The sequence below is a fragment of the Diaporthe citri genome (assembly GCF_014595645.1).
Source record: "Diaporthe citri strain NFHF-8-4 chromosome Unknown scaffold_19, whole genome shotgun sequence".
Lineage (NCBI taxonomy): Eukaryota > Fungi > Ascomycota > Sordariomycetes > Diaporthales > Diaporthaceae > Diaporthe > Diaporthe citri.
In genome coordinates this window covers 265,858-290,844 of record NW_025064864.1, presented here as the reverse complement: position 1 = coordinate 290,844, position 24,987 = coordinate 265,858, and the positions used below count along the sequence as shown (strand labels likewise).

The 24,987-nt window shown below is 52.5% G+C and overlaps 7 protein-coding genes across 7 annotated transcripts; 3 read left to right on the top strand and 4 right to left on the bottom strand.

The window, feature by feature from the left end:
• Positions 1 to 381: 381 nt before the first annotated feature.
• INS49_005662 (uncharacterized protein) lies at positions 382 to 2,005 on the top strand (the record flags this gene model as incomplete). The annotated part of the gene is made up of 2 exons (XM_043166441.1): positions 382 to 1,251; positions 1,310 to 2,005. 2 exons carry the CDS (start codon positions 382 to 384, stop codon positions 2,003 to 2,005), a joined length of 1,566 nt encoding a protein of 521 aa, XP_043017002.1.
• Positions 2,006 to 3,129: 1,124 nt separating this feature from the next.
• INS49_005661 (uncharacterized protein) lies at positions 3,130 to 4,479 on the bottom strand (the record flags this gene model as incomplete). The annotated part of the gene is made up of 2 exons (XM_043166440.1): positions 3,130 to 4,335; positions 4,399 to 4,479. 2 exons carry the CDS (start codon positions 4,477 to 4,479, stop codon positions 3,130 to 3,132), a joined length of 1,287 nt encoding a protein of 428 aa, XP_043017001.1.
• A 1,163-nt stretch (positions 4,480 to 5,642) lies between these two features.
• Positions 5,643 to 7,278, bottom strand: INS49_005660 (uncharacterized protein; the record flags this gene model as incomplete). Its single annotated transcript, XM_043166439.1, has 3 exons — positions 5,643 to 5,702; positions 5,774 to 6,020; positions 6,116 to 7,278. 3 exons carry the CDS (start codon positions 7,276 to 7,278, stop codon positions 5,643 to 5,645), a joined length of 1,470 nt encoding a protein of 489 aa, XP_043017000.1.
• A 5,164-nt stretch (positions 7,279 to 12,442) lies between these two features.
• INS49_005659 (uncharacterized protein) lies at positions 12,443 to 15,053 on the top strand (the record flags this gene model as incomplete). Its single annotated transcript, XM_043166438.1, has 7 exons — positions 12,443 to 12,748; positions 12,807 to 13,009; positions 13,064 to 13,086; positions 13,140 to 13,357; positions 13,419 to 13,839; positions 13,893 to 13,934; positions 14,011 to 15,053. 7 exons carry the CDS (start codon positions 12,443 to 12,445, stop codon positions 15,051 to 15,053), a joined length of 2,256 nt encoding a protein of 751 aa, XP_043016999.1.
• A 1,562-nt stretch (positions 15,054 to 16,615) lies between these two features.
• Positions 16,616 to 17,283, bottom strand: INS49_005658 (uncharacterized protein; the record flags this gene model as incomplete). Its single annotated transcript, XM_043166437.1, has 2 exons — positions 16,616 to 16,654; positions 16,867 to 17,283. The coding sequence occupies 2 exons, from the start codon at positions 17,281 to 17,283 to the stop codon at positions 16,616 to 16,618; spliced, it is 456 nt and encodes a 151-aa protein (XP_043016998.1).
• A 2,584-nt stretch (positions 17,284 to 19,867) lies between these two features.
• Positions 19,868 to 22,350, top strand: INS49_005657 (uncharacterized protein; the record flags this gene model as incomplete). Its single annotated transcript, XM_043166436.1, has 8 exons — positions 19,868 to 19,952; positions 20,074 to 20,413; positions 20,477 to 20,619; positions 20,688 to 20,965; positions 21,027 to 21,129; positions 21,201 to 21,271; positions 21,371 to 21,504; positions 21,564 to 22,350. 8 exons carry the CDS (start codon positions 19,868 to 19,870, stop codon positions 22,348 to 22,350), a joined length of 1,941 nt encoding a protein of 646 aa, XP_043016997.1.
• Positions 22,351 to 22,600: 250 nt separating this feature from the next.
• On the bottom strand, positions 22,601 to 23,823 carry INS49_005656 (uncharacterized protein; the record flags this gene model as incomplete). The annotated part of the gene is made up of 5 exons (XM_043166435.1): positions 22,601 to 22,961; positions 23,030 to 23,131; positions 23,205 to 23,596; positions 23,666 to 23,736; positions 23,793 to 23,823. 5 exons carry the CDS (start codon positions 23,821 to 23,823, stop codon positions 22,601 to 22,603), a joined length of 957 nt encoding a protein of 318 aa, XP_043016996.1.
• Between the last annotated feature and the right edge of the window lie 1,164 nt (positions 23,824 to 24,987).

The following is a 24,987-nucleotide window of genomic DNA, read 5'->3' as shown; positions in this document are numbered from 1 at the left end:
GTCTCGCGACGAGGGCAGTCTGCGAGATGGGTCGTCGGAAAAGAGGCGACGTTGAGGAAAATCCTACGAGCTTCCAAGGTTCCGACGACATTGGGGAAGCTCGGCTTGGCGCAGCACAGCTCCACCTCAAGGTTTGGGGTGAGCCACCAATGGTGTCATCGGCTCGGACCGGGGCTGTCTTACATAATCGGGCCGCCGGACAGTTGCCCTGCCAACACTCTGGAGTCATATTTACTTCGCGTCTCTTCAACTGCAGACCTCATTCATGCATCCAATCCAGCCGGCTCGACTCCACGTGGACCCGTTTCGACGCCTCCAGCACCTACATCCAGTCCTTGCATTCCAAGCCTGCCCACTCGAGAATGTTCAGTAGATGACAGCATGTCGCAAAGAACCTCCGTCCGAACCTATGGCAAACGGGCCAGGAAGCCCCGGCCGGGGAAGGCTTTGGCGGAGCTGGACGTGAACGTCTCCATAAGCACGACCACCTCGAAGAGCACGGAGTCAGATGACACCATCACCAAGATCACGAAGAAGCTCAAAGATGTTACAATCCATGATGGACAGAAGACCAAGTCCTCGGCGAAGCCAAAGGCCGCCCCGCCAGCAGCTGCGCCTTCGCCACAGCCACCACAGACTCCCAGAAGACCCAACCAACCAGACATACCAAGCCTGGCTCCCACACCTCTAGATACCCAGGAGGACTCCAAAATGCTGTCATGGGAGGACGTTTGCCCCTTTGGAGACCGGATCGAGAAGATCGCCGAGGCATCTTATGCGGAAGTCTACCGGATCACAAACGACCGAGGAACCAGCATTATCAAGGTGATACGGCTGGACTCGCCGATAAAGCCGCAGACCAAAGCACAGCAGAAATCTGGACTTGTCGACGAGGAGCCCCACAGTGGAGATGACCTGGCGGGAGAGCTGCACATCTCGGAGCTCCTGGCGGACATTCCAGGGTTTGTCATCTACAAGGAGAGATACACTGTTCAGGGCAAGGCCACGCCAGCCCTATTGGAAACACATCAGACCTTCCACAAGAAGATGAAGCGGAAGGACCCAGATCGCTTGCAATTCTACCCGTCCCCGAGCCGGTACCTGAACGACACCAAGTTCCTCGTTGTCGAGCTGGGTGATGCTGGGACGGCACTCGAGGATCTGGAGATTCTCTCCGTTGATCAGATATGGGACATCTTTCTGCACGTCGCAGTCGCACTCGCGCGGGCCGAGAACCTGGTGAGATTTGAGGTAAGATGGCCTGGTGACTGCCCTGCAAGTTGTGTACCGTACTGACACTCGGGTGCAGCATCGCGATCTGCATGAAGGAAACGTTTGTGTCCGTGAGGTCAGAAGCCCAAAGGCGAAAACAGACAGGTCTCCATGCCGCTTCGGATACTCGGGGCTGGACGTGACTATATTAGACTACGGCCTCTCGCGGGCAGAAGATATCGAAGATGTCTCCGCCCGGCCCATCGCCCAGGACCTGGAGAAAGACCTGAGCCTGTTCATCAGCACCCACGCGGCACAGTGCAAGGTTTACCGACAGATGCGCTCATATCTGCTGAAAGGCGACCGCGTATGCCTACCGCCCAAATCACACAACAAGCCCTACGAGAAGGGTGTCAACGGACGAATATCATGGAAGCAGCATCATGCATACACCAACGTCCTGTGGCTAGCATATCTGTACGAATACCTCGTCAAGAACTTCAAAGGCGGGAAGAAGGAGTTGGCGTTGTTCCGACGAGAGTCACATGAGTTCTGGACACATCTCAACCCTGAAGCGCCACCTGAGATCTTGTCGTTCTCGAGTGCCGAGGACGTGGTCGAGTTCGCAGTGGAGGCAGGCTGGATAGAAGAAGACCAGCTGGTCGGCCCCAATGGCGATACGAGTCTTTCTCAGATCGGGGACGAGAGCATAATAGAAATACGAACGTCCCGGAGAGACGAGGTGAGTCTAAGGAGATCACCAAGGCGGCGTGCTCAGCCTCCTGTGGACTGAGGGTGTAGTCCTTGTTAGGGACTCTCGGTCAAGTTCGAACTGCACGTTCAAATTCTTTTGTCACTCACGATGTACATGAAGCATGATGGCGAAGAGGGGATAAACTCGTTTCGGGTTCTGCACATTGATACCAGCGGCATAGACCATCCAGGAAGCGAATAGTACTAGCTGGGCACAAAGTCCTTCTAAATTAGAAGCCTGAAATTGCGCTAATCTTTTACAAGAGACACGATATTGTATTGAGCTGAGTATGAATTGGTCCGAGACCCCGTGGCCCAGTTGAAAACCGACGAAGTCGCCAGTGTGGCACCGAAGGGACGGGAGTTGACGTGCGTATGGAAGACAACGCGGGATAGCCATCAATTCTGACCACATCTCTACCACACCTAGCTCGTTTTTCTCCCGAAAGTTTTGCACTGGGGAACAGCCATGTCGAACATCAAGTGAGGCAGTGAAGCGCCGCCGGTGGTGCACTACAGACATAGTTAGCCAGGTACATTCGGGGCAAAACGAGACATCACAGGCAGACGACGGCCACATCCAAAGCAACAAGACAATTAAAATTTGGAGCATAGAAACAAGAGTAATGCAGGAACCACTGCGCAAGAGTATTATCTCTATGTACTGCGCTCTATTATCATGCGGTTCTGCGTGGTCGAAGCAGACCTTGAAGAGCCGGCCCACGACTCTTTGCCTGCTGCTTCCCATGGCTCTGTCCCGAGCACCCGGCACGAAATATTAAACCGAGATGCCTTGTGTACCACAGCTCATACCTCCCTTCCGATTACCTGCCTCGCGCTGTGGGCACTGGCCGCAAACACTTCAGCGACTTCGAGAATCAGTCTCCTTCACCTAGCCATAGGTCCTCGACCTGAGCCTTCAGGCATGATGACGACCAGTGCTTGTGGCATCAAACCGCATCATTCCGTACCCATCACATCTACGCCCCGAGAATAACATCGGCCAATAGCATGAGCCCGGCTCGCCCACCGAGTACCAAGGTAAAACTCCTGCCAGGAATGTCAGGATGCCTCCATGTGGCCGTTGTAAAAGGATGACAGACATGAAAGCGGAGTTTCCTGAAGGGTTTCGAAGGGTTACTTTCCTGCTCTGGTCGCCATTATTCAGTTGCTGATGTCCCAATGTGCCATCAGATCACGCGCCCAATCAGCTTTCTCAGTGCCGAATCTGCACTTTTTCTTCTTCAACCCTGGGATGACCTTCCCGTTCCTGTTGAACTCACCCTTTTCCCAAAGTTGTAAACCTTCAGAAATTTCGACGTCGTTCATTTTCGTCAACTTGGTGAGAAAGGCGCCTTTCTCGTGACCGTAATCGAAGTGCCAAAGCACGAAGTGAGCCTGAACACTCGGGAAGGTTTTCTTTTTCCAAGTCGTCCGAGACTTCAGACACCACGTTTCCCATTGCTTCTGGCGCCATCCGGATTGGAACTCACGATCAAATCCGTTCTTCCAACCACCTGCTCGGACGGCTTTGTTATCCGCGAAGACACAGTGCCTTTCTTCATAGTGAAATTCTTCGGCATCGCGTATGTGCCAGAAGTGGCTAAGCCTGACGAGGACTAGGGTCGAGACTCTCTGGCATATAGCAGCGGGCAGCTTCTCGGAGATGTGACGGCACGAAATATCTTGGATACTGGGGAAGTCTTCTCCTAGGATCCCCGAAGCACTGTCGATCGAAAAGTGTGCTGTGCAGTCGTAGTCGGTGATGAAGACATCATGCTCCGGGCTGATGTAGAACGCGCCCGTGGTGGGCCCCGACGCCTCGGCTTTGCGAATAGAATTTGCTCCGAGGACACGCAGCTCGTCTCTCACGAAATCAGACCAGTGATCTTCCAAATCAACGGTGTATTCCTTCTCGTCTCTGTTAATTTTGTCGATGTCATAGTCCCGCTCCTCCGGGTCGTAGTGAGAGCCGAATGACGACTGTACGGCCTGCCGCTGCTCTTCGAATTCGTTCTCGACCCATTCGTCATTGTAACCGTGGACTTTTCCGTCCACAGCCCTTTCCGAGCCTTCGATCCGATTCCAATTCTTCTGCTTGTCCAAATGTTTGACCTGGTCCTGGGTAACTGGGGGAACAGCGTAGATGTCGAGTTTGACGTTGTAGAAGGCTTGAGCACACGTTCGAGACTCGTAATTGACAATCAGAAGAGGGCTGATGAGCTGTTTGAATGGAACGACTCGGCCTTCGTCGATAATGATTCGTCGACTGGGACGCGCTTCGATCATGACCTGCTCCCAGATCTTGAGCCGCAGCTCCTTGGGAAGGTTGGGGAACTGGTGGAATGTGTTCGCTATGGTAGTGTTGGTCTTTTGGGGCTCAGCAAACGTTCACAGAATCACCAACGGGGTCGAAGGGTGTTGAGCGCTCACCTGCGATGTGATCTGGTCGCTTTTCGTCAAGATGACAAGCTCGCGCTTTGCGGGGCTGCCATCACCGATGGGCACCTCCATGATTCTGAGGTTGAGATGCGAAAATGTGCGGTATGAGTGGTTGACTTGTTTTGTGTCTGCTCCTCAGAAGCAATTGGTCGCTGCTCGTTTTGTGCGGCGGGGGAGCTGGAGCAGTCGAGGGAAGGTGGAGGCGGCGTTTGTGGTTGTCGCCTCCAGGAAGAGCTTTTAAGATGGTGGGGGAAAAGGAAAACGGTCGGAAGTCTGGTCTCGACTGTCCAGGCCTACGGGGTGGCAGGGCTTGGGTGCGTCGAGATCTGACCCGCCGCCGCCTGGGGAAATCAAACAAACGTACTCTGTGCGGTTGCCTAGGCTTAAACTAGCGTACCACCTGTGCAGTTTGTCGAAATCTTTGCTTTCGGAGGTACTTCGATTTACTTTAATCTGAAGTTGGACGAATCCTCCTCTGCAAACTTTTGTTCGATGTGCGTTCGACTTGCTGCTTGGGGTTTCCCACAAGCAGCGGCCATGGAAAATAGAGATGTGATTCACTACTGTGGAGACTGTGATTCACATATACTGGATTGGTTTTCAGAGTCCCAATTTGGGATGACATACATGGCTGGTTTACCTGGGTGACTCGGTTCCTGTTCTGCTTGTGCCACACTGGGATCGATGGCTGTCCCCAGAGCAGGATCGTCTGGAGGTATGGTGCGCCGTTTGAGGACGGAACCCCCGAAATTCAGCTTAATGGAGGATCTCAATTACTTGTACTTGTATTTTCCAGTATCAAGTATCTTTGTCCCTGGTCTTCTAATTCTGCTCTCTTTGCACAACTAGAAGTTTTCACCAAGACGTTTGTGTAGCATTGCGACATTGTGCCCCAGTACTGTCGTTGAAGGAAAGACTTCCCACCTTATTCCTACAGCTTGGGGAAACTTTTCAAAGGTCCAAGAGCTGCGTTTACCGTGCCGATCACCCGGAACAAAGTCACGTACTATTTATTCCAAGGAATTGAGTGTGGTCTTTGCGGATGCAATCTAAGATACCAGAGTCCTCATCAAGATGTTCACAAATATCCAAAGCCTCATTTACAGTCAAATACATATTATTAAATTCCAAAACACAGCTAGTAGTATCCTGTGTCCACAGATATGCTTCTGGTGCTTTATTACCATTAGATGTGTTCTCAGGTTGGTCCTCGAGTCCGCCGTTGGCTTTACACTCTAATCCAGAGATAGCCACAGCTTCAACATCTTGGGGTAGTTCGGGGTGCCCAAGCCAGTCTGTGTTTGACAAGACTCCTGTTAGTATCAGGGCCACACCATCAAGCACTGATAATCGTAGGATCACTCACCACCGGATCCCAGCCTGGCGCAGCTGAGAAGCCCTCGGTACCACACCCCTGGTTGGTGCCCTCAGTGATATCATTGAACACGTCTGGGTTGGCATAGGCAACAGGATTGATGAAACCAATGCTGCTCTTCCCAGCTGCCAGACGCTCCTGGTTGATAAGAGTGAGGATGGAGCCGAGAGTCGGCGAGCTGGCCGAGGTGCCGTAGACAAGAGAGAATTCGCCATCGATTGCGATCACGTAGTTGGCACTAGAATGAGTAGCACGCTCAGATCAGCCTGCGGTGTTATGGCCATGAATGAAAGGGAGACATTGAAAAAGACTTGGGGTTATCGGAGAGCTCACCCGTTCGCGCTGATGTCCGGGAAAGCACGCGTTTGCTGGCTGTTGTTGAACCTGTCCGCACCGTATGGAGGCGGATAATCAGCAAACCACTCATGAACCGCATCGGCCTGGTAGTCCGGAAGGGGGAAGACGTTAGAGAAGCCTCCACCCGAGTAGATGACCGTCTCGCACGCCTCCTCGGGCTGAACACCCGTTGCCAGGTCTGCCGTGATGGAGGCATTCGGTTTGACCTGCGTGGCACCGACGCTCGTGACGTACGGGCATGCTCCAGGGAAAGAAGGATTGAAGCGCCCGCTAGTGCCGTTGTTGTACGTTGCGTTGATGCCCGGGCCGTCGATGCACTGGCCGCCGTTGCCGGCGACGCCATAGTCTCCAGAGCTGTACAGGACGCTGATGCCCATCATGCCGAGCTTCGCGTACTCGTTGCACTGCCGCATCTCATAGAACGGCGTAAGGTCGTGCTCATTGTAACCATACGAGGTGGAAATCACCTTGGTCGCCGCGAAGCCGCCACAGTTCTCGGGTCCCTTGTAGCCCATTGGCAGGACATCGGGATAGATACCGTCCTGGGTAGGATCGTCTCCGCCTTCGTATGTACAGTAGGATCCGTCGATAGCATCGAGGAAATTGTTGAACGAGGCGCCCTCCACAAGGTCGCCGACTTGGTAAAGGGTCACCTCCTGTGGGTACACGAGTGCGATCGCGTACTCTAGATCCAGGTCACTTTCGCCATTGAAGTTGAAGCTCATGTTTGTCTGCTGGACCACACCGCCATCGATGCTGTCGAGTATAGGCCGTACGCCCACAGCCTTGCGGCTAAAGTTTGCAAAGAACAAGTCTAGGTCAGACGGCACGTAGGCCTGTGGTGTGTACTCGACGATACCATAGCTGTTCCCAGGAACTGCCTTGCGGTTGGCAGGGAATTGGTACAATGCACGCAGGCAGTCTGGGGTGATGAACTCGTCGCAAGTCGAGAGGTCGGACATGCTCTTGTGGTGGCTACCGATGCGGTAGCCCCCCTTGGGAAGAGATCCGGATCCAGGCGCACCGAGGCCCTTGTACAGGCCCGGGATTTTCTCGCGCTTCGTCATGTCACGCCTTCCTGTGTCATGATGAGACTGAGGTCGAGGCTTGACATCGAAGTGTACGGTGGGGTAGACCATATCGATGTGTTCTTTGAGAGAGGATGGGATACTGTATTCCGTGCAGGCCACATGCGGTTGTCCGCTCTCATGCTCATAAACGTAGTACTTCGTATTCAGCAGTTGTTCGGCCTCGTCGGCTGTGGCATTGAACTCAAGCCAAGCCAAGCTTTGGGTATGCTTGATGCGGTCTGCCGCTACTCCCGCAGAAGTGAGCCAAGACTTCACGGAATCGACCGTCTCGTCGCTATCCAAATCTCAGAATCAGTCCGGCAGGCGAAGGGCTAGATGGGCAGTTCGTGATGTACCTCGGAGCAAATGCTTCTGCAACCTCTTTTGCAGACCAATGCTGGCCGTACTTCTTGGATTGTGGGTGCGACACCTCTGAGAGCCATTCCGACACCATGTCCAAGTTTCTTTGCTTCAAGCCAATGCGCATGGGCAGCACTGCTCGTCGGTCCAGAGCATCACGTCTCGTCCACCCATCTGGTATCTCGGACCTCCTCTCATGTAGCGAGTGAGAAGCACCAGTGAGCGCATAGGCTGCTGCTGAAGCAGCGCAGCTTGCGAGGATGAGCTTAGGATAGAGCATCGTCTCAAGCAACAAGAATGAAAAAGACGACTTACAGTCGGTCAACGAGTGACTTGACTTAGTCCCAAGTGTGAGACTTCCGGTGCGGACGGCGAAGTAGAAATACCTCGTGCAGGCACATCTCTCATGCATCCATTACCTTATTTCCTGGTGTTATTTGCTCCCCTCGTCTGCCTGCAAGGCATCATGGATCTTAGTTCCCCCCTCTCTCCCCTGCAGCGTGCTCAGAGATAAGAATGCACGCGCTTCTTGTGATGAACGCGTTTCCCCACAGTCCCTATTGAGACGCTGAGGATGCACCTGGTTTGATAGCGAGGTAGCATCGGCCAACCGTTCCATGTTAGCACGACGCCTCGACCCCGTTAGCGGTAGATCATATTGAACTCTAGGACGCAGACGGCAGGTCAATGCTTGGATGAACCTGTCGTCTATGTCATGAATTGGTTTTCCACATTAGCGTCCCCTACGTCTCTGCCGCTTTGCCGTAAGCCTGGCCATCCTGCCTAAATGACTTGGCAATGCTTAACAGAAAGCTTGTCCTCATATCTCCACTTGAACCCTAACGATCCTTCTGAGCTGGCCATAGTTACTCATTGTTTCCCAAGTCAACGTTGTAGTTATATCGGATCAGCCATTTGTCGATAGTTGAGATTTGACAAGCACTCTGCGAGCAACGCTGCTAGACCTTGGGCGGCTATCAGGTGCTTCTCTTTCATGGCAGAGGAACAAATCCGGGATCCAAAGCATCCCGGGAATAATAAAATTATAATTCCCGCTGAACGCAGCCAGGATTTACAAGTGGCGTCGCCAAGGTGGTCTCAAGAAGTTCCTTGCCGAGCTTGCGTAGTACACACCACGTGGGCCTGCTGTCGAATTAATTTAAGGTGCTTTAGGTTACCTCACTTGGACGGTAGCGAACTCGCCGCACAGCACGCGCTTCTCCTGGGAGATGTGCACGTGGACATGTGCTTGTCCGACAATTTACTAATACCGCATTCGGAACGAAACGCCCAAAGCCCCAGGAGATTAGGATTCACTGATGACTGACGGTAAGCCAATTTCCAACGTTTGTGCTAAGAACCAATCCGTCCATACCTAATAGGTACTCGGCGATTTAAATAAGACGGCCCATATATAGGTTTGTGCTTGAAAGAGTGTCAATTTTAGAACGGCATGCAAAAATTAATGCCGTCAAGGGTTTGATTGCCTGGAGACACAGTGGTTGTCATTTGCCACAAATGATCAAGACTGCTTGATCTTAAGAGAAGGAAAAAGCTATAAATCAACCAGATGAAGAAATAGTAGCACACATATAAAGTCTTTGAACAAAGTACCATAGACCGTGAATCGCCCCTGACTACTTTACTGATCTATCCAAGAAAGAATCCAACAGAATGAGAAGCCTCGTAAGATAGTCGGTCATTCCGCCTCTCTCCCGCACACCTCGAGGTCGACAAATGCGAGATATTCTGGAAGCTTCTTGCGCCCCTAATGTGGGCGATTTCCTCATTAGTGGGCATAATACACTACACAGATATCCTCCGAAGGCCTTCGGATCCTGACCGGTTGCTGACGCCAATGCTCACACAGGAATATCACAAGCGCCCTGAGACGCGGTGCTGTGTGCTGTCAGAAACGGGTGCCAAGTCGGCATGAACACTAATCATTCCTGACTCTGTCAGTTGAGCAACATGTACACGCGCAGGTCGCTCTCTGTTTCTCAGGTGTTAGAGTTTCGGAGGTGAGGCGAGCAGTGCGTGTTCGTCCTATAGGGAGATACAGACCATGAGCTCTTTCTCACACTTCAAGATAATTTTCCACATTCACAGACGCGAAATCTCAACAAAAGTAGCATGGATTCCTCCCTGATTTCACAGTTGGATTCTCCCCTCCGATCTCTCTCCACTACAGTAGCAACTATTGTAATACCTTGTTTCAACTTTTCCGCTTACCTCTACCTTGATTTCCATTCCATTCTCTCTTTACTTATTCCCGAAAGAAAAACATATTCAAGGCATTGAAAAACAACAATAAAAAGGTGTTTGAAGTCTAATAGGTAGAGTGTTATATAGTAAAGGGCAGGATCAATAGGACGCTGGTAAGGGATTTATAACAGTTGTTGCTGTCTACCTTTGTACTCTACTGCTAATTTCTCACTGATATGATTCGAACTGTATGCTAGGTTCCTCACGAACAACGAACAACAATAAGTAAGCAAAGCATCGTTCGCTGCAGTGGGAACTACGATATACATGCCGGACGTTCTTTTTCCAAATCAAGAAAATCGTGGCTTCGGGCGATATCACACTGTTCATCCACAAGGCGAAATTTATTTCTGGGCTGTCTGTTCCGCCGCTGCGATTATGATCTGTGCCCGGGCAGAACTCTATCTTGGAGGCAGTCATCCATTCCTGTGGTCATACTCACCCGTGGATGTTCGGCATAATCTAGCTCCCCCTTTGATATACAACCACTCGTGCATCTGCGAAACACTTTGACCCATTTAGTCTTTGCCACGAAATTTGCTATAAAGAACAGCACTCACTCTTGCAAGCGAATCATGTAGAGTGAAGCAACATTCTGGTCACCTAAACCAACCAGCATGCCGGCCACCTCTCCGGGCGAGCAGGCCAGAGGAACCAGGTGACGGTTCTGAACGCCCGTCCCGCTGGTGAAGCAAGTGCTGTGCCAAGTCACATGCTTCGAGTCATCACCTCTCCCTTTCATACACTGATCTCAAGGCGTCACGTTGACCTTTTCCACGTTATATATGTTCTACACAGGACGGTGCTTCCGTCCCAAAAGCGCTCTGATGAATTCGGTGGGATCGAGAGACACACAAACCAGCTCGGTTTTGTGGACAGGGGGGCATATGGAAGAGGCTGACCCTGGCGGTTACACTGATTTCGTCTCGTCCCATGTTTTCAGATGTTATCCGATGTCATGAACGGGGAGCCGCACGGGATCAACCTAGCACTCGGGGAACAGGCAGTGTTCAGGCCGAAACAAAGGGTGCACCATGTCCCCTTGTGCTCACAGCCAGGACAGGGTCTGATTTGCCTATAGCACTCAAGGCATCCCGGCACGAGTTTTGGGAGGGAAAGAGGAGGCTACTAAAGGGGTGCATTTGGAATCGGTGAGAGTGCCGTCATGCAGGGCTTACGAGGCTCCCGATGGCATGCTTTTCTTTCAGCGACATGCCCCTGTGGGAGGAATCCAATGGGCCAAGAAAGACGCTAGCGTTTGGAATCTTCCGAGTGGGAGACACATTATGCCGTACGCCAACAACGTTCCGCCAACCATCAGTGACTTTCCGGGTGTACTCGGCGTCTTCCGAGTCTTGAGGGAGGTCGCGTGCACGAACAAAAGAGCTTAAGCTTAAGCTTGTGTGGGCTTGGCAAGCTTCAGTTGACCCCCAGCCTTGGCGGCTAGCTGATATAGCCAAGCTAACCACGTAACCCGCTTCGATTTCACTGAACTCTTTCCTTTTTTTTTTTTTTTTTTTTTTTTTTTTTTCACCTCAGCAGCTGTGAACAAATCTTTGCCCTGACAAGCTGCTCAAGTCCGTTAATTCTGTGGCGAATCCCCAGATTGTCAGTAAATTTCCCAGGCTTCCTATCAGAAACTTCATTTGCTGCTATCGCTACTCTTCTGACACTGGCCACCCTTGCGGCTTTCCAACGGTGACAAACAAAACGTCTTTAGCCGCCTTCGTGGTTCATGTCCACGCGTCACCAAATGATTGAATCATGTGATTCCGTGTGGCCTGATGTGATCCGTGTCACAGGAAGCTCTTCCGCCAACCTCTAAGACCTTTGGCATGGCACTGTTTCGAATATCGAATTCTCCAGGCACGCAATCCCGCCCATCCCTGAACCCGGGGCCCCATGTTTCTGAGCAGGCTGCCTGTAAACAAGTACTTTGCGCCTAGGAACTGATCCATCAACTTACTGGGTTAGTCTTCGAATCTCTCACAGTAGCCGTCGTACATGTCTCTATCCGATGTGTCAACCAAGCCAAGACTTAAGATCTTCAGGTCTCAAGACCATGTCACGGACGAATTACATCTCTTCGCCTCCTAACTACTGGCTAGGTGGCCTGACGGAAGATTTGCAGGTGGAAACGAAAGGTCAGCAACATGAGACGAGAGGCCATTTGGTACCGTGGTGGAAACGAAATAAAGCTCTCCATTGACAGTGAATACGCCAACCTTCCCATACGGATGCGCAAGAAAAGGGTATCCTCTGATACGGACTATCGCCTTGGTCGCTCAATCACACGTCCAAACGCGCGTAAAATTCTCCTCGGATCGAAACCCGCCGTCAGTCTGCAAGATGGCTGCGACACCGCATGGGTCTAGCCTGCAATATTCAGGCACATAGTGACATCAAATCATATGGGATGCTTCTAGGCGTTCGACCGATCTTCGCTTTCTCTAACGGTATATATTTATGCATCGGTCTGTCTTAATATCCTTTTCTGTCTATCATTTTCGATGGTTGACCCTTTGATATCACCCGCGGACATGCCAGTAACACCCGCCTGTCGTTTCCGTTTCCAAGACACCCTCCTTTGCCTCGAACAGAACACAAGATGTGCAGACCAACGTTATGGCTCGTGGTCGTGGCCTTCGCGACCCTAGGGTCTTCTGTATGCCCCATGATGGATGGCAACAGCGACCCAGCCACACTCCGCGCGAGACAAGCTCAGTCAGCGCCCCCGGGAGGGAACGCGGAATTCCTAGACCAGTTCTCGATAGACGACACGGGCGCCTTCCTGACCTCGGATGCCGGTGGGCCCATAGAAGACCAGGCAAGCTTAAGGGCTGGTGCTCGAGGACCCACGGTCCTGGAAGATTTCATGCTCCGCCAAAAGATCATGCACTTTGATCACGAGAGGGTAGGCAAAGCTCAAGCCGGTGGAGAGACGGCTCTCGATATCTGATTCTCAGTTTTAGGTACCCGAACGAGCTGTGCACGCCCGTGGTGCCGGTGCATTCGGTACATTCACATCTAATGGCGACTGGAGTAATATTACCTCTGCTTCATTTCTCAGCGCGCAAGGAAAGCGCACCTCGACGTTTGTGCGCTTCTCTACGGTGGCTGGTTCAAGGGGCAGTGCGGACCTGGCCAGGGACGTACACGGATTTGCCACTCGATTGTAAGTCTCGGCATCAACGATTGACATGTGCAAGAGGCTGACATCAGTATCCAGCTACACAGACGAGGGCAATTTCGGTGAGAATATCAGCACACTGAACGACTCGGTATCTCCCACTAACAGCTCTCAGACATTGTTGGCAACAACGTCCCGGTCTTCTTCATCCAGGACGCTATTCAGTTCCCAGATCTCGTCCACTCCGTGAAGCCGAGTCCGGATAACGAAATTCCTCAAGCTGCTACCGCTCATGACTCTGCGTGGGATTTCTTCAGTTCTCAGCCGTCTACCCTCCACACCCTGATGTGGGCCATGTCCGGTTTCGGCATCGTCCGCTCTTACCGTCACATGGTGAGTCTCTCAGAGGTGTAGTTATCTTTTTGTGCTTAAAGAGATGTTGACCAGTCTTCAGGATGGCTTTGGAGTCCACACTTTCCGAATGGTCACCGATGATGGCACTTCCAGACTTATCAAGTGGCACTGGAAGTCAAAGCAGGGCAAGGCAAGCTTCCTCTGGGAAGAGGCTCAGGTCTTAAATGGGAAGAACGCCGACTTCCACCGCCTCGACCTCTGGAATGCGATCGCGTCCGGAAATGGGCCTGAGTGGGACCTCGCTGTCCAGATCGTGGACGAAAGCCAAGCCGAGGCCTTTGGCTTCGATATGCTTGACCCTACAAAGATCCTTCCCGAGGAACTGGCACCTCTCCAGGTATTGGGCACGATGAAGCTGGATGTAAACCCAACCAACTATTTTGCCGAAGTGGAGCAAGTCATGTTCCAGCCCGGGCACATCGTTCGGGGCATTGACTTCACCGAGGATCCTCTCCTACAAGGTAAGCTATACACACTTTGGCCACACGCATAAACAACTGCTGACAACAGCCAGGCCGTATCTTCTCTTACCTCGATACTCAGCTCAACCGTCATGGTAACGCTAATTTCGAGCAACTTTCCCATCAACAGGCCCCGGACACGAGTGAACAACAACAACCGAGACGGGGCAGGTCAGAATTTCGTCCACAAGAACATCTTCCCCTATACCCCAAGTGCGCTGAGCGGAGGAATCCCCATGCAGGCCAATGCAACCCAGGGACGGGGTTTCATGACATCTCCACAGAGACAAGTCGGCGGCAACCTCGTGCGGGCCCTGTCTCCGAGCTTCAACGACCACTGGAGCCAGCCTCGCCTGTTCCTGAACTCGCTCACGCCCCCGGAGCAGCAAATTCTCGTCAACGCGATCCGCTTCGAAACGAGCAACGTCAAGTCCCCCGTCGTGCGCCAGAACATCGTCACGCAGCTCAACCGGATCTCCAACGACCTCGCTGGGCGTGTCGCCACCGCCCTTGCCATCCCAAAACCAGCACCGGAGCCGACGTTCTACCACGACAACAAGACGACCGGGCTAAACATCTTTGGCGTGCCACTCCCCACGATCGCCACCCTGACCGTCGGGATCTTGGCGAGCACCGCGAACCCAGCCTCAGTGCAGCAGGCGACAGCCATCCAGCAGCGCCTATCTCAGAACGGCGTCGTGGCCACCATCGTCGGTGAGTCCCTCACCCAAGGGATAGCAGCGACGTACTCGCAGTCCGACGCCTCAGGCTTCGACGGCATCGTGGTGGCAGAGGGTGCCGAGGGCCTCTTCCAGCCCTTCCTGCAGAACACATTGTTCCCGCTCGGTCGGCCCAGCCAGATGCTTATCGACGGCTACCGGTGGGGCAAGCCCGTCGGCGCCGTCGGCACGGGCTCGGCCGCGCTGGCTATGGCGGGCATCCCGACCACCCCGGGCGTCATTACCAATGTCGCGGACGTGGAGACGTTGGCCACGCAGATGGAGGATGGCCTCAGGACGTTCAGATTCTTGGACCGTTTCCCGCTGGACACGTCTACCGCGCAGGCCAACAACGCTCCCTCTGGGAGTACGGCGTCTGGGGCGACGCTTGCCCAGGCTGTGACTGCGGGCGGGTCCCGGCGCGTTGTCAGCTCGGCTGGTGTGTTTGTCGGTTTCGTGGTGGTCGTGTCTGCCTGGGTGTCCCCTGCTCTGTGAGACGTCCCAGGCGGACAGTTCCCAAGGATTTGAGCTTATTTCTGCTGCACATAACGGGCCGGGGAAAACGACTTCTGGTCGGGCTGATACCCTCTACAAATTTGAATTTCCGGGTGCTTTCTTCTGCTTGTTCGGTCTGCCATACCTTGGCAACCAGATACTTTCACATACGTAGAACAGAACAGGGTGTGTTATAAAAGGAGTCAAAGCGTTCCTACAAGGGGCCAAAACCATGGGAAAGGGCCTTGGCATCTAATGCCCGAAGCAGCGGGCCGAGGAGTTGATTCAAGCCCATAATTCTGCAAATCGGATGATTGGCTGTTTCAAAGCTCGCAGCGAACATGTTCATGCTCAGGCTGTGGATGCGTGGAGCCACTGTACTTGGCTGGGCTGGGCGACGTGTGGTCAGATGATGAGCTAGGACAGGAAGGTTTCCGAGACAGCAAGATGACACGCAGGATCGCAAAGATGATTTAATGCCTCGCATGGTATGACCTGATATTGGCTCTTCTGTTTGGCTCTTCTCTCCGTGTCCTCGGGCTTTTGTGGGTCCTGGCAGCTGTCTCTTTGTCTTGAGTGCGAGGCCTGTTCCATGGAAGCGCCCCGGGCCAGGGACAAGGTCTGGAGCAAGGTATGCTTATCTCCGAAGCATCTCAATAGTTACATGTCATTAAGCATATCTCTAGTTTCATAAGTTCGGGCGAAGGCTCCGGGTTTGTATCCTTGCTTTGAAGTCTTGAGCCACGCATAAAGGTTTCCGCTGGCAGGATGCCTCTCGGAACTTGCGACTGAACTCCTAACAGCCGCCACGTAGACGATCGCACTTAGGACCGCCAGAGCAACAAGACAAACGATGCACAACATACTTGCACCGCAGGAGGCCATTATCACGTGTAGACGGCCGCATAACGGGCCGCATTGTCCTAGGGGCAGGGGTCGAGGGACAAGTGAGATGAGGAACTTGTTGAAGAGGGGACACATCTCTCGGTCATCGAAGGGGCGAAGAAGACTTGGACTCTTCAAAGCCGTGCTTGCCATGTGACACGACCTCCATGTATGCCTCCGTCTCTTGATCCGAGAAAACCACACAAACCATTTCATCGACCGAGCGAAGAAGGGACGAAGCCAGAAAGGCAAGCCGAGTGGGTGGTGCGTCCTAAGCTTGGAGTACCTGGGTCGGGGCTTTGAGGTTCCCGAGGTCACTACTGGGGCCTACCGTGTTCTAGCGTGGGGGTACGAGACGGTGGACCGCGGGACGCGCCCCGGAGGTTCTTTCCACACGCATTAATATCACAGGCTGGTATCCGCATGTTCCAGATGGACCAACTGTTGTGCGTACTTAATTCCGAGCCTCTCAAAGGACATGCGCGTAGAGTGGTGGGATGAGACGGAGCAGCTCACGTAGAAATTAGAACGCTCACACTAGCCCCTGAGCTGACAAATCCACCATAGATGACTCCTTAAAATGAGAAGGTGGTAGATTTTGTGGGACTCAGCTGTATTTATCAATTTTACATACGATGACTGAAAACAGCATGACCTTCAAGAAATATAGTTCGAGGTCAGTTGCCGAAGATAGTCTCAAGTAGCCCAGAGTGGTCCTACAAACGCCACCAGCCGCTTGGTCAACGAAGGCAGCCAAATGGAGTAGGTTCATTCAACATCAGAAAGCCCCGGACTCTTTATGCTCTTGAAGGAGTGCAGCGATAATGGACGAGTGTTACCATCATGGATTGGTGCCAACTAAATTCTCCAACATATTTGTGTTCGTGAACGCTTTCTCTTAGAGATCTCCGTCTCATCCTGATGAGACCGAGTAACTGATCTGAGTGGTCTTCAGTATAGATCCGTCTTCCTTCCGGTGACCACGGTCTGGGAGTATCTCCTCGTCCGAATCATTAGGCAACGAGCCTCTGCTGATGTGCGTTTGGACCATCCGGTCACCCCTCATATCATTGAGGTCGATACCACTCTGGTCGTCATGACTCCCAGAGCTTTCGTTCTGATCGTTGGTCCGAATCCATTCTTGCTGGTGCTTGGTATATCGCCGAGTTGCGTTGAAGGTGCTACTAGCCGCTGTCGTTGATTTCCCCACTCTTCCGCGGACCAAAGGCCATAGGGCGGGGATGGAAGCGGCAATGATGGCCAGGTTCACCTCGATTGCTGAAAATGTGAATGTGATGCTGTAGTTGATATCGGGGTCGGGGTCGGTGGTGTTGTACATTCCCATTTGAATATGCCGTTTCCCCAGACGACATGTCTCACGCCACTTTTGACGCCGGAGAAGCGGAGGATGAACAGCAGAACGGAGATTTTGACGATGGACAATATGGGCATGTAGATGACTCCCATGGCGTATGTCCAGATAAAACCCCGTTTGTAGTCTGAGTCCAATGGTACATTCCAGTAGTGGATACCGATGTACATTGTTCTCATAGCTGGTGAGCGGTTGTATCTTTAGTGAACTATTGCTCCCTGACATTTGCAGGGTGCAGGCCAATCCGGGGGGACCCAACCCTGCAAGGAAGACTCACCGAAGATCGCAGTGACTGCGAGGCCAATGGCTAGGATCATAGCCACAATAACAAGTCCACCATCTATAGATGGTATCATGTTAGTCTAGAGCCAGGAGTGTGTCCACGACAATGGAAGGTCTCAAGTTTACACAGGCAACAAAAACTGAGTGAACTTACCCCAGCCGAAGTTCTTTGTAATCAGTCTCGCGTAGACTCTCAGTGAGACTGTTATCAATGATAGTAGCGGAAATAGTACTTCCAAAGCTATACCAGCCTTCTGTAGAGAAGATGTCGGGAGATCTGATGTCGAGGTCATGGCGGATCTGAGCAAACGGCGTGGTCCGCGATGGGGCCTGAGGAGGCTTGAGTGGATGAGATCTTCGCGGATGGGTAGCCAACCCGACCATGGGATACCACCAAAAGGTATTTTTAGATAGTCTCTCGGAAATCCTGGCACGTGTGAGAAACTTGGAAAACGAGGACCATGTCTGGACAATGAGTCCCTGATATGAAGCATGGCCGCCCTGGAGGACACTGCTTCCTTGCTACCATTGTGCAGCCGATTCTCCATGCCTCTGCTTCATGTGGCTTTCTGCTGGTACTCCACCGTAGGAAAAGGATTTCAACAAGCCTGCTGCCATTTCACCACACCGGTCGGCCTCGGTCCCGACGTGGCATCAAGGCCCATGAGAGACCCACAAAATAGACAGTATCTCGTGGCGTGCGAGGATAATCCAGAAGCGCAGGCATATTTCTAAGGACCGCTCCGGCGAGACTGTTCCGATGCATGTATTCTCTTCAATTAAACGGAAACATCGACCCTGGATAGTCCTGATCCCTATAGGCACCAAGAAATTTCCTGCTTCGCCCTGCCCCCTCTCCTTGCGGATAGGAAAACAGTCTTCTGGCATGAGAAAGTAGGCTCAAGCTGAATCCCGAGTACTAATTGAAGGAGCCTTGATTAAATCATGAGAGCAGGAGAGTCTCGTAGTGGTGGCTTGATTGACCGTGCAGCTCTGTGAGGACATCTTCAAGGTCCTCCAGCACTTGAGCGTTTGGGCAACCGAGGTTCGGAGTGTGAAAAGTCCGGACGTGTCCCTGACTTGATGCGATGAGGCATGTAGACTGACAGGTCAATATGCGTGCCAGGGTTCCTGTATACAACTCCTCACGTCCTTACGCCACAGTAATTTACACCGGCAGGGGTGTCGGGGCGTCCAGTGGCCACGTCTTTTTACCGCCGTGACCGCCAGCGGAAATATGAACGGAAGGATCGAATGCTTGAGAGCACTTGGAACATGGAAAATTCGACCCTCCCACGCCTCCCCAGCAATGCCAGAACTTCCCCTGAGCCACGCTTGTGCAGCTGCAGCTGTTTTCTGGGCAGTCCAGAGCGTGGTGGGCACATGGCGTTGCCGTAGGATTCGGCATCCAAGTGGGCCTCAACTTCGACCGCAAGCAGGAAATACATGGCGTGTGACAAGGCCTGCAGCAGCCACTGCTGGCAGCATAGCCACTACCATAAAGTCTTGTCTTTTGCTCCTGAGCTGGCCATGGAATTGTTACCCTTCCATGCCAGGCATCAAATGCTTTGCTCCCCAACACTTGATGGTTGACAACATGTCGACTCGAAGTTCGCTATGGCAATTAATACTCAGCAGATCAGATGTCGTGCCAGTAAAGTTAGCATTGTGGAGCGCAAACCCACATCGGATGATCCTCAGTGTGCACCGTTGACTCCATAACCACTACGACCACGGGCCGTTCCCCGTTCCCTTCCGAGCTTCCGGGCCTGCTCTTATTGTTATGGATCTTTGTGTGAACTTGAACAGTTGCCTTCAAATATGGCTGAATAGATGTTGCATCGAGAGACGTCAATCTTGCGCTCAATTTACCCTAACATGGCCCAAAATATATGTAAGATATATGCAGCTTATGCTAACACGGCTTCTCTTCATTCCCCTAATTTTATGTAACTGTGCTGTCGAATAGCGGAGCCTGGTGCTGCATGCGGTGTGTCGCGTACAATTTCGAACCAACAACTTCCTCGGTCCACCCTCCAGCCCAGGCCGACAGCAACGGGCTTGCCACATTCGTCTTCGCGTTCTCGGTATCGAATGATTGGTGAGATATACAGTGGGCCAGATCTAGACCCTGTATTCGGGAATTACGATCAAGAGAGATACAATATCTTCCAGTTGCCGGATTATGGATCTTTTACTATTGCTTTCTCTCCATCTCTTCGAGCCAGACAGGAGCGAGGCGTAACGGCATCTCAAGCGGGCCCATCAAGTCGCCATGCCTCGATATACGATTCTCGTTGCTGCTCAGCTGGCGGCAGCAGCACTTGCGCAAGGCACAGGGCTCGATGCAGCAGATTCAAGTAAGGGAGCCACATGATGTCTGAGCCTACACTTTCGCACCTATCCTGCATCTGTCTGACCATAACTCATTAGCATTGAGTCCGGCTGTGCAGGATGTGGCAGATACCGCCGCATGAGGAGTTGGTTACTTTTCCTATGAGAAGTCCCAGCTCACGCCAGAGGTCATCAGCAACCTGACATCTTACCTGGAGGCGCAAAAAGACGGCGATGCCAGCGCTGCCATGTTCGATTTCGCCAACGCCAGTGACGCCTCTCTGAAGAAGCGGGACAGAGGTTGCAAGGCATACCCTGGCAGTGCCTCATGGCCGTCAAAAATTGTCTGGCGGCTGTTTGATCTCTTGCTGGGGGGTTCTCTCATCGAGGGCATTCCAGCTGCCGCGGTCTGCTACCAGGACTGGCCGCAGTACGATCAGGCCAAGTGCGCTGACCTGAGTGTCACTTGGACCGACCCAGCCTGGCGGTAAGCCCTCAAACCCTACGATGTCTTTGGCCCGACGAAGATCCCTAACACGAGCGTTAACAGCGCTGCGCAACCCACAGAGGTCGACTGGCCGGTGTTCGAGGGCATGTCGTGCCTCCCACCAGATCTCGGCGACTTTCTCTCCCGACCAAACTCCACGTGCGAGCTCGGCTGCATGCCAGCCTACGTCGTGAATGCCACAAATGGTCTGTGTCCTGCTACTACAGGGTTGGTAAAATGCAAGGAATCCCCTCACTGACTCCTCCCCTACAAGTTGCCCAGATCCAGCTCGCGGTGAACTTTGCCCGAAACCTCAACATCCGTCTCAACATCAAGAACTCAGGCCACGATTTCAATGCAAAGAGCACGTCCGGCGGGTCTCTGTCGGTCTGGACCCTGCACCTGCAGGACATCGAGTTCCTGGGCTCCGGTTACCAGTCTGCGTCTGGGGCCAAGGACCCGGCATTCAAGGTCGGCGCTGGCATCACCACGAAGCAGCTCTACGATGCCGCCCACGAGCGGGGCTTGATGGTAGTCGGGCCCATTGCCCGGGTAAGTGGACTTGGAAAATCCGGACGGAGCCGGTGATGTTGTGACTGACACCTGATTTCAGACCGTTGGACTTGCTGGAGGGTATACCGCTGGGGGAGGAAACGGTCCATTAATTAACAAGTACGGCGTTGCAGCCGACCAGGTGCTCTCGATGGAGGTCGTTCGTAAGTTACAGCCTTCAAGGATTCATTCATCATTTTCGTAGGGAGACCTTTGCTGACTTGAAATTATGCAGTGCCGGACGGGTCATTCGTATCAGCTGATGCGAAGACCAACTCTGAGTTGTTCTTCGCTTTGCGTGGTGGTGTAGGTCTTAATTCCCTCTTGTGATCTTCCGTCCACCATGTCCTCATCCGCGGAATCCCAGACCTTCCGAACCCGTGACAATGTTAACAATCAGGACAGGGTGGAAGCACTTGGGGCATAGTCACGAGCCTTGTTCTCCGTGCTTACGAGGACACCACTATTTCCACTCTCAGTTATACCTTCGGGTCTGGGGTCGAAGAAGAAACATTCTGGGCCGGAGTTGATGCTTTGTGGTAAGTCTTGCAATCTCCTTCTCGTCGAAGCTGGGTGCTCACCAAATTGTTTCTTGCAGGCAGCAGTTCACGACATGGCCCGAGGCTGGTATTTGGAGCTACTTCAGCTTTGCCTGCGAGGATGTTGCCAACTGCACGTTCTCCATGGCGCCCCAGGTCGCCCCAGGACTAAGCAAATCCGAGCTCGAAGACCACAACGCAGCTTTCTTCGCGAACCTCTCGTCGCTGGGCGTTTCTGTGGATGATGTCTCCTACAACGAATACTCAGGGTTCATGGAGATGTTCGAAGAGCAATTCCTCGACACAACAAACACCGCCGGCTACTGGTACTTCCACAGCACATCGCGGTTCTTCCCAGAGCGAAACTGGCAGAGCCCGGAAAAATTCGCGGCGCAGTCGGCCGCCATCCGCAATACGACACAGAGCCGCGGCAGCTTCACCGGGTACAACTCCAGGCCGGGGGTCAACTCGGCTGTGTGCCAGGATAACGCCGTTAACCCGGCGTGGCGGGAGGCGCTGGTGTTCGGCATGGGCAACGTCGTGTACGGCTACAATGACACAGTCGAGGAGATGGCCGCGGCCAACAAGCAGATGGTGGATGCGTACGCGGTGTGGCGCGACGTGAGCGACGGTACGTACCTGAACGAGGCCGACATCAACGAGCCTGACTGGCAGCAGTCCTTTTACGGCAACAACTACGACCGCCTTTACGACCTGAAGCAAAAGGTAGACCCGTGGGGTGTGCTTTATGCCACTGGGGCAGTGGGCTCGGAGGACTGGTACGTGACGGACCAGATTGAGTATTTCCCCATGGCGAATGGACGCCTGTGTCCCGTTGGATCGTGAGTTGTTTCGAGAGTGGGGAATTAATTTGGATGTATATACTTTTGAAACCCTGCATTGAACGGTAGGCGGGATATCAAGACCTGTGATCTGGTATCAACTAATAGAGATGGAAGGGATACTCGATCCTCTGAACGTCTTCTGAGCCATGCTAGTGATGAGGCTATCCCATAAATTGGCCAACAAGATGGCCTGTTTTTTCCTTCCATCACACCAACAATTAGACACGATCTCATCGCATGTAGCCGCTCCTCTATCCATTTCTCAAGTGATCATGGTAGTCATTGACCTCGCTCACTTCCGTCAGCATTACCGAAGAGTGAGTCTTATGGCTCGCAACCGGGTTAGTGCGGCCGATGTTGAGCAAGAACGACCTCATCCCCGTCACCTCGGCCGCAGGAATCTCCGGTAGATCCTTGTTGCATATTTCTTGGTACGGGCCATGCGATTTGCTGCTTTCGCCGGCAGGAGTTTTCGTCCCACCTTGGCTGCGACTTGCCACGCTGAACCACAACTTGGTGACAAACAAAATGGTCTTCTCCATGCTGCTCCTGAAAAGCACAAAGACGACAGGCATGCAGCTAGCTGCGATGCCAATGTTTATCTCGGCAACACTGGTGAGCTGGTTAGCGGGATGCTTTTCCATGTACGAAGCCGGGAACGGGGCAGATCCAGGGCTTACTTCATTGCAAACATAGGCATTGATACCCAACTATCATTCCCTCTTTTTGTGATGGCGAGTTGAAGGCGGTAGACAGCACCGACCAGAGAAAAAATGACAGCTCTACGTGAAGTTAGTGCCGGGGAAAAAATGGTCCCTAGGTGCAAGCACATGTGACGAAGGTGTTATCACTTACGTGGATCCAGTAATGAAAATTGCAGAGATTCCAATCTTGCGCTTGGTGGGCATGTTCAGGTCCCAGATGAAAAAGAAGGGTACAACCAGAATGTATACATCAATGATGAGCCCAATGACGCTACAGGTCGCAGTGAGTGGTGGAGATAACCTCAAAGCTCGCTCAGCGTCTGTTGCAGGGAGTTGAGCAGCATAGTCGACAGAACGCGGGACAACGCCCACGATGAAAGCAATAGCCATGCTAACGTAGAACACAACGGTGCACGTGATACTTGAGAAGATTAATATGTTGGCCAGGCGTACAGGGCTGAATATGCGCCTGTACAAGACCAATATCGCCGTCTTTGCTGAGAGTGCCGAAATCTGGTATAGGATCCATTGCAATGATCCGAGCTAGGTTACAGCGTGTTTAGTGTCAAGCTTTATGACGCGTAATAATACCCAGACAGGAGTCACTCATACCAGAGCGGTTTTGACAGTGATCTCGCATAGCGGCGCATTCCGCGTGTGAGGACCGGACGAGTTCCCGAACACTATTATAGTCAGCCCTCGATGTATTGTAAATAAGCAGCCGGGCACGATAACCCACTATCAAACATAATACCGATCTGGGAAATCATAGTTGCCTATAGCTTGTAGTAGAACTCATTAATTCCAAAGTCTCATCAAATATCTACCCATCAAGACTGACCGCTGCTAAGATGCAGAGATCTACACTGGTAAGCTTCTGAAATTTCAAACTAAATTCAACAAGGTGTATGACACCACTTACAATCATCCCAGCCAGGACTATGTGTAATCGAAAAGCGGGTATATAAGCGTAGAGCTAAGAAGATCATCATTACTGGTGAAGTTATGTAAATGAAGATCTTGGGTAAATAAGCTGACGAGGATGGGTCCGCAAAGCTGGGAGCAACGCCCTGAGGAGGGATCCCAGTCGGAATTCGACAGAGGTCAACTTCAGCCATGATGAATGCAGTTGTGTCATGGAACACTTGGTGATATTAAAGAAGATACGAGAGTTGGCTTTGTCAATTGCAAGCACGGGAAGAAATGATAGGTTTACCAAATGCTAAATTTCTTGAGGTTCAAGAGACAGTCAAGAGATCTGACGAGAGGAAATATGAAAAGGCTCCAACTGGCCTGACAGGATGATTCATCCGAGACCATGGTAGTATGGCGCAGCGAAGATGCCCTTTGAGTGTGTAGACTTGCTTTTTCAAAGGCAGACATACGAGCTTCTGTACCTTCTGCAAGACATTGTGCCCGGAAGGTCTTCTTGATCAAGGTGCGAACACGCCAGCGTCTTCCAAGCCGCCACATTGTTAAGCTTTCTCATCAAGTAGATATGGAATATACAGTAACTATCGACCAAGCCATGGGCGGCATGAATCGTGTAATGCATCTATTTGCTAGCAACCTTGCCCAGTCAGTCGGCGGCTAATGCTGTCGCAGGTGGCCAGCCGCAGAGTGGCTCTGCCTTCGCAGGACAGGAAACCAAGGATAATTATTGTGGCACCACACCAGAGTCTCGGGATTCCAGCTCATGGCGTTGAGTAAGCGGCATGTCTCAGTTCTATCGCTATTCTATCGCTCGGGCGAGATCAACTTCCTGGTGCATTGTGTTGTCCAGTAGCGTAAGCTGCACATGTAACCAGAATACAGGGGCCAAGTTAGGCAATTGGGGGGGGGGGTTTGAACATAGCTCCAGGGGCAAGTGGCTACCCGTACCTAGGTAGTGTGGGGGTTCAGTAACCGGCGAATCGGGGCCGTGTCAAAGCCAG